Below are 8,242 nucleotides of genomic sequence, written 5' to 3'. Positions count from 1 at the left end.
TCTTGGCAGGTAACATTGAAATCAGCCGCTAAAGGATTTACAAGTTGACAAAAACCATAGGCAGCTACTGGGTCTAACTCTATGGCATCATCTTACTTATTAATTAATACTGCCCTTTTCCAGCTTTGAGAAAGCTCATGTATTTCCCTCAGTTATAAAGTTGATCTTCTGTTCCTCTGGCCCAGGATTCTCGTGTATGTGTTGTGTGTTTTTCCCCCTCGTATAACACTTCTTCACCTTCAGATACCTATGCTGAGTGCAGACAGTTTAATTTCACGTGTCTGACAACAGTACACCCTGCAGCTGCTTGCTCTGCCCATCCCTGGAGGGAGCAGTTCCAGCAAGAGGAGAAGCCAAATGGGATTGGAAGCAGCTACACGGAGGCCCCAGTTTACATCCTCTCATCCTAGGTAGCCCCAAAGCAATGCAAGTTTAATACCTTGGAGTATAAACCCCAAGAGTTGCTTCCTCTTCAATTCATCCTCCCCAGCTAGAGACAGAGGAGGGAAAGGCAGTTGCCTTACGAATTTGAGTTTAATCCATCCAGAGATGTCAGAGTAAACGCTTAGGCTAACAATGGAAAATCCAGCATTACTTTTGCCTTCTTTGGCATGCAGTCCAATCTTCTTTTGTCTGACAGCCCTCAAATATAACATTTTTTCCCCCATACACTATAGCAATATATTTTATGGTTTTTATGGCTGACTGATGGTGAATTGAGCTGCAATGGGAAAGCAAAATGTTTACACAATAAACGCATAAATCATTTTGTAATCATTAACGAGCATTCTCAATATCTTACTGCTGACGATTAGAAACCTAATTCACTGGAACTGGTCACTCACTATATTATACAAAGGAAAAAAGTCACTAGTCCTTCACGTTCGGAAAAGGGGGATGTTATAGTAGCGGTCGTCCTCGGTCAGGAGAGAAATCTCATTCCATTCCCTTCGGTATTCATCTGGATAGTTTACTTGAAATTCCTCAGTATTAAACCTATGCAGTCTGTAAACTCTTATCTTTACTTCAAGTAAGTATCCAAGAAGAAACAGCTCAACCTAAAGATGAAAGAAGTCTGTAAGACATTTATTTCCAGACTTAGACAACTAAACCAAAGATAATCCAAGTTAAGACAAGTCATCTAGCTTCAAAAGAGTAGACAAGGAATAAAAGGGGTCTTTTTGTAAGTGGAGTAAGGCAAGTGAGGATATTCTCAATGTTTCAACAGTCCTTTTACTGCTCTTTTTGCATTGAGAGAATATTCTGGTTAATGCTTGACACTTTGGAAACATCCCTCTTCCACCTGACACCATACATAACGTGCTCCCAAAGCCAGCTCACACAGCTTAGTGGGCAGCAAGAAGGGACTAGTTATTAAAAGACAGATGCACCTTGAAAAATGGGAAGCCTGCCACCTTGTGATCACTTGCAACAAGAAGGAAATAGAAAAGGAAAAAATTTTCCTTGTACTTCATGCATATGAAACTGAAGAACTGGCATCTTCATTGACACTTCTTGCAAAGGATTGCTGAATCTGGAAAAATGCTTTGGAAAAAGCTCATGTCCTTGGGCATAGTCAGAGCAGAACTTGTCCAGTTATCATCAAACTGCTCCTGAAGGTGACTGCAACATGTAACAGTTGACTCAGTAACTGAAATTGATTACAAAAAAATAACTTCGCCCCTTGGAAAGTGAAACTATTTGCAGACTGGCAGTGTGGAGCTTAGATGTCAGTACTTAATTCCTCACTAAATATAAAATTGTAAAAAAAAATAAATCTTAACATATAAAGGTGAACAGTTAATGGAGTTCTCGTTACCTAGTCTTAACAGACATCAGATCTAAGGGGAACCAAAGAGAGGGGAAAAAAAGAGAATGACGATAGAGGGTTTGGCATGGTGGGACAGGAAAAGCGAAAAAACAGGTGAAATCTGCATAATCTGAAATTATTTTAGATACCAAAGGTATCATTGTTCTAAATTATGTCTCACTGATAGCTTGCAGCATTTATTTCTGGTCCATCCAGAAAACTGCCCACGGTATTTTACTGTACTACAGTTTTTATCCTGGAAGATAAATTACTATCCTCAAGTCCACTTCCTCACATCCTGAAAAAAAAAAATGGGCCAGCTATCACAGATGATGTATGTTACATTCACCTAATTGTATCAGAGATGGGAGTAAGTTTTGTGATGTATTTTTCATTTATATCATTACCTGGTCTAGGCAAATAGAGTCACCTATGGAGTTCAGATGATTCATCATGAAACTCAAAGGGTCAGACGAAGAATCACGAGCAAGGAGAAGGCTGAAAAGGTTGTGTATGGGTTCTTCCCTGTTCTTTATCTGCTCATAGGCTTCGACAACTTCATAGAGCATGATGAATTTTACAGCCTCGTATAGTTTGTGCTCCTTGCTTTCATCAGAAAAAAGTGTATTACACATGTTTCCTCTTTCTTCGTGATCTTTAGTACCACTTATTTCAGCCCACTGGAAAGCACACAGAAGAATATTAATCAAATGATTAAGAATTCTATTTAACATGAGAGATTCCAAAACAGGAACAATTGCCAGTCTGTACCACACCATTACTGTAGCCAATTGGTGGTGCAAATAAGCAGGTGGCTCTTTTCAATGCAGTGAAATCTGAAGCCTTAGACATTACAGTTTCTGTTTATCCAGCTGGACCTATTTGCTACAGACAGCTCCAAGCATCTGGATACTAATGACAGTCTATGAGAAAGCAGAGACACCACTGTAGAAAATCCAGATATCACTGTCAGTAAAGAGTCTGAAAGCACCATAATCACCAAAACAACCTCAGAAAGCTACAAGAAATCTATGTGGGTGCATCACACACACAGACAAAGCCATAAACAAAGGTTAGATTAAGTGATGACTCTTGCTTTTAACTTAAAGCTTCCAAAACTCTGTGATTTTCCTCTATAGCACCCTTTACTTTAAAGTTGCCCTAGCTTGAATTCTTTAGATGCTGAACCCAGCTCAGAAGCGTGTCACTTAGAAAGGAACCTATACAAAAAACTGGATGAGCCAGAATGGTATTATGAAGGGTACGTATTTGTCTTGAGTGTGTCCTGCTTCAAGAGGTCAAGGTAAGTTGCCTGCACAAGACAAAGACAAGCATGGGACATGAATGGGGTAGGAATTTCTTGGTTCTGCTCACAGCTGATAATGAGAGCTCCTGAGCTAAAAAGGTTCCTCTAGAGGAATCAGAAGCCAGGTCTCAGGTGCTTTAAAGGTTCAAAAGCCAGTGCTCATATCCAGAAAATGGGCCATCCAGGAGACAATGTTGGGCCAAGCACTAAATGAGAAAGCTTAAAGCAGCCAGTCCTGAACACAGTGGGTAAAGAGAATCATCTGGATGATGCTCAATAACTGTTCCAATGAACTTTGGTTAATTCTGTGCTTGTTATCGTTTATACGTTGAAGTGACCGTCAACTGTGAACTGAAACTAAAACCAGATCCCCCCTTCTACCGATACATTCCTGAAACCTTTCTTTACAGGTTAAAAATAAGATCAAGCGGTGAACTACTAACATGCCTTTGCTACAGAACCTCAACTACCTCAGTGAAAAGCCTAAGTTAATAGGCTATTAACCAACACAGCCCAGACACAACAGCATCAGCAGGCAGCAGCTCACCAGGTGACAATGGAGCTGCGAAAGGCAGCGGAGAGCCCTGTTAGCGAAAAGAGGCAAAAATTCATCTAATTGGCCAAACAGCATCTTTATAAAAATAAAATGAAGTTGGGAGCTCCTGCCTCATGCCAATAACAGCACAACGCATCATACAGCTGCTCCGCAGCAATTTGTTAATTGTACAGTTTTGTTCACTGTGCTGACTTCGAATGTTTTTCTGTACAAATACCCAGCTTAAATGCTTTGTGCTAAGGAAGTAATATCAGCTTAAATACAATGAGTTAAAAACAAAAGCCAAGCAACTCAACATTGGCAAATGCAAAGAGCGATCAGAAGGAAAAGGTAACTGCGCACAAGAACCACTGACCATGTCTCAAGAAGACAGGCAGCTGTCTCTGTGGCACAGGAAGGGTGCAGGCAAGGAAATAGGACCAGGTCTCTATTTTAATTCCCTCTTTTCATTGCTAATGCTTAATAGAGCTAAATAAGTCTGTCTGAGGTTCATTGTTTTTTCTTGAACAATTATTATCACTGATAATAGCATTTAAAACTAGACTTGTGTCTCATATATGCAGGGCTACATAAAAGTAACTAGCTTAAATCTGTATCAGTAAAATAAGCTGTTGTGGCTGTGGTAAGACAACCTAGAACCATGGTGTACTGTAGAATTTAAAATGACAGGTTAAGGTCTGGTGTATCTGGTAACAGATGCCTTCAGAGAAGCATTTCAACCTAACTGGCCAAAATCCTGGAGTCGAGCAAATGCCAGTATCCATTTGATGGCTGTGACCCAGGAGACCACAAAAAGCAAGATGGGGAGGAGAGGGTGGTTGTCTAGTTCGGACAGCTTATGGCAAAGCAAATAGGAACAGCTCAGAGCTCACACAAGTGCAGACGTGCAGAAACCCCGGAGAGGCTCAAAGAAAGCGCAAGGTCTTGTCAGGCTGATTTTGTATCTCTGCTTCAGAAGGCTTTGGGGCTGCTAAAACACCTCAAGTTTTAAATACATAAATGAGAGTTATACTTCTTGGTTGGGAGTGCAGGCAATCTGGCCATGCTGAGCAGAGCAGGCAGTGAGGCTAACAGGTCTTTGTAATCAACTGCTTGGATTTATAAAGGGAGAAATTACAGCAGAACTGAATAAATAAAACATTTCATGGAGATGGGAGCACAGGAAAAGCAATAAGTTGAGAAGAAAATGCCCTGTTTGTTTGTTTCCTCCCATTTGGGGAAGGAATCCAGGAGGATCTCATGCAGCACATTGTTATTCTTAATCAAAACGAGATACTGCAGGAACCACTTGATGGCAAGGGCAACTGGCCACGCAGTAACAGCTGTCAGGAGGATGGCTTCCCCAGCTTGCAGTACTCCGAGTACACAGCTTAGTAAATCCCCAAAAGCTGGACTCCTCTGCAGGAGAGGTGATGGCCTTCCCGACATCTCAGCTCTTGGGAGGTGGAAGGGAGGCCAACTGCCCTAGAAACGTCTATCCAGGGGTAGTTTCCTAGCTCTGCCTCAACCCATTTCTCAGTGCTTTTATTCCTCCCAACCATTTCCCAGATACTCACATTTGTCTTTAACGTCTCCATGCATTTGCGCAATTTACTGAAGGCATTGGGACCTGTGTATCTTTCTGGCCCAAAACTGTATTGCTGAATCCAGTTGCAACCTTGAGAATACAAAAGCTTTTCAGGGAGCTGGGGTGAGGGGAAAAAAAAAAAAAAGCACAAAAAAGAAATCAAAGATAAAGTTATATAAACTTGTCCACACACATTTTAGTATTTTAATTTACAACGTAGTTCTATCCTCTGGTTGTACAGTTCAAAGAACAAAAATAAGTGGGCCTCAGAACAACCCAAATATTAAGAAGGAGGCTCCATTTGAGTGCCAAGTCCTTAGGAAACTCTTTAAACAGAGCCAAACAGAAAAGAAGAAAATATGATCTAGGCAAAACATATAACCCACACTTTGGGAAAACTGGATACGTCCGAATTCAGTGAGGTATTTAGGATTACAAGCACCTTCCAGTTCGCACACATGGCCCCACAGGCAGCAGCCACAGCTCCCCATGTCCTTGCCATTGCTCCTGGAGCCCCAGGCAGCATTCCTACTGCTCCAGCAACACACTCGGCAGCTCCCAATTAAGTATAGTTTGAAAAACTCCTCTTTAAATTCTGATAATGATTCTCCTCTACTTCCATAGCAGACATGCCAGTTTTCACATTGAACAAAGCTTCCTTCTGCAGTGCAAAATTACTTGAATCATGATCATTTAGGAAATGAATTTTACCTTCAATATATCTCTCTCCTTCATCCATGATGGAAAAGGAATGCCTTGGCTGAATATCTGAAAAAGCACCGCTCTTAGTGCACAATAGTTGTCCCTTCTGACTTGTCGCAGGTATTTTATATGACAGCTCCGAAATAATTCTTCATATGCCTAGAAAAAGACCAAAAAAAAACCTGGCAATAAAATTTTTAAATCTTGGACAAAACCCATGTTGATTAGAGTCCAATTCCAAACTACTCATAAGAAAGAGCTAGGGGAATGAGAAAGTATATTTTTAAGTTTTATATACACAAAAATGTTCCAACACCATGGTTTTTGTAAACACCTTAAACTGGCACTGCCTCTTAAGAGTGATTCTGTCCTGTCTCCAATCCCAGCAACTTGCTCCAGTCTCTGCACTGTTGCTAGTGTAAACATTCACAAGGTCAACCAAATTAGAGCAGGTCAGCAAAGACTCCTTTGCTGTAATAGTTTTAACCTCGACCACTTCACAATTTGTGCTGACATATGGAATGGAGCAGCAAAAGTGCAGGCACAGGCATCTGGAGAAAACTCCTTTTTGGCAAAAACACCTCCTTACACTGACCTGAATCCATCGTGCAACAGCAACCTAAGGCTGGGCAGACCTGGCAGCCCTGTGCTGCAGCTGACGGCCCTTCTTCCAGCTATATGCTCCCTGTATTCCCTCTGCATTACCTCTGCCTCTCATCTGAGCCCGTGTTGAGACAACTCAGAGCAAGAGACTGGCAGAAAATGAGAAAGAGGACTCTGCACTTCCACGGGCTGCTGCATCAGTCTTATGGTTTGCTTTCTGAAGGGGCCAGGATGATGGTCTTGGTCTCTTGTCCTCTTTCATCTCAGTTGCTTCCTCACCCCACGCTAACACCCCTTCTCAGCTGCACAGGCTCCTCTAGTCTGACTTTCCATTAGCTGTGATAGCAAGCCTCCTGAATTCATCTTGCTGGGGGATCTTCCTGCTACTTCAGCAACCTTGGGTGGCTCCGAGAAGGTTCCTTCAGGATGACTTGCTGTATTAGCTCACCAGCTTGGTGAACCACATCCAGCACAAGATGTAAGAGTCAGCACTAAAGAGGGAGAGAGGCTGCTTAGCTAGAATACGGTGAGAAAAAGGGACAGACAAGACAAGCAAGGGACTGACCCTCTTGGGATGGCAAGCAGGTTTGTTGATTGGTCATGAGACCTCATCCTAAAACGTGCTCCTTACTGTGATAACTTCTACCCAATATAACTAGCCATCCGCTTGCTGCGCAAAATAAGAGTCTCGTTTTTAGCTCTGATCATCTAGAAGACTCATGGATTTTACGAAAGGCTTGTTATCCAGTGCGTGTTTGCAAGTTTATTAAAGGTTTTGCTATCTTTTGTTACTTGTTCCTCCAAGTGACTTTTGGCCTTTTTGTGCATTGTTCTGAGCACTTTGGGCATTGCTGTGTTCCTGCACTTGATGTGGCAAAGTTGGATCCTTACTCTATTCATCATTTGGACCGAACTCCAGCTTTTTTTTTTCTCATAACTCCCTTATCTTGCTGTTTAGCCTGACCAGAGATTAAAATTTAACTCTTACCTCTCTCATGTGTTTGGCCTGCTTTGTTTCTCCTTTCCATTCTCTCACACTGTAACCAAGTAGATCAACTTCTGTCAGGACACTGAGATTCCCTAAATCAAGATTAATTCACAGATTAGTTACGTTTTGCTGTTCTGCATCTAAAGGGTAGTTGCAGGGGCAGGGGAGGTGTTAATGAACATGGAATAACAACAGGAAGATTACTTATGAGTTTTCTCTGAAGGTAGTTGCTCCACCTGAAATCCAAATGATAAAACAGGTGTCAAAGAGAAGTTGTCAAAGGTCAGTATTTACTGAAATAAGCAACAGCAGGGAAGATTAAAGTCTTCGTAAGAAAAACCTACCTTTTCAGCAGCTGGGCCAAAAAGCTGTATAGCCTTCTGCAATACCAAAAAACAGCAACGAGGAAAGACATGCTTAGCGTTAGCTGCACTTTCACTTTTTGCCACATAAGACACAAGGATTGCTTGGTGGCTGATGTCCAGGACTGCACCTCATGCCTTCCTAGAACAGGGATAAAAAGAGAGAGGAAAAAAATCTTGTTACTGTTTTGCAATACTTGTTTGTATTTGCTTTCTTACAAAAAGAAAAAATATCCAAGTATGATACCACCCCAAATGAAACAAAAAACATTAAATGTAACAGGTCAGTATTTTTTTACATACTTTATATATATATCTATATATAAATATATATAGATATATATACCT

At 41.3% G+C, this 8,242-nt stretch overlaps 1 protein-coding gene across 1 annotated transcript; it reads right to left on the bottom strand.

The window, feature by feature from the left end:
- Nucleotides 1–719: 719 nt before the first annotated feature.
- On the bottom strand, nucleotides 720–8,031 carry FAM105A (family with sequence similarity 105, member A). The gene is made up of 7 exons (XM_009869341.1): nucleotides 7,877–8,031; nucleotides 7,737–7,768; nucleotides 7,533–7,624; nucleotides 5,951–6,100; nucleotides 5,229–5,357; nucleotides 2,218–2,490; nucleotides 720–1,058 (listed from the first exon to the last, which is right to left on the bottom strand). The coding sequence occupies exons 1-7, from the start codon at nucleotides 7,981–7,983 to the stop codon at nucleotides 879–881; spliced, it is 963 nt and encodes a 320-aa protein (XP_009867643.1). The 5' UTR covers nucleotides 7,984–8,031; the 3' UTR covers nucleotides 720–878.
- Nucleotides 8,032–8,242: the final 211 nt, after the last annotated feature.

Source organism: Apaloderma vittatum, unplaced genomic scaffold, assembly GCF_000703405.1.
Source record: "Apaloderma vittatum isolate BGI_N311 unplaced genomic scaffold, ASM70340v1 scaffold31375, whole genome shotgun sequence".
Classification (NCBI taxonomy): domain Eukaryota; kingdom Metazoa; phylum Chordata; class Aves; order Trogoniformes; family Trogonidae; genus Apaloderma; species Apaloderma vittatum.
The sequence above is the reverse complement of the archived record's forward strand: the minus strand, read 5'-3'. Positions and strand labels throughout refer to the sequence as shown.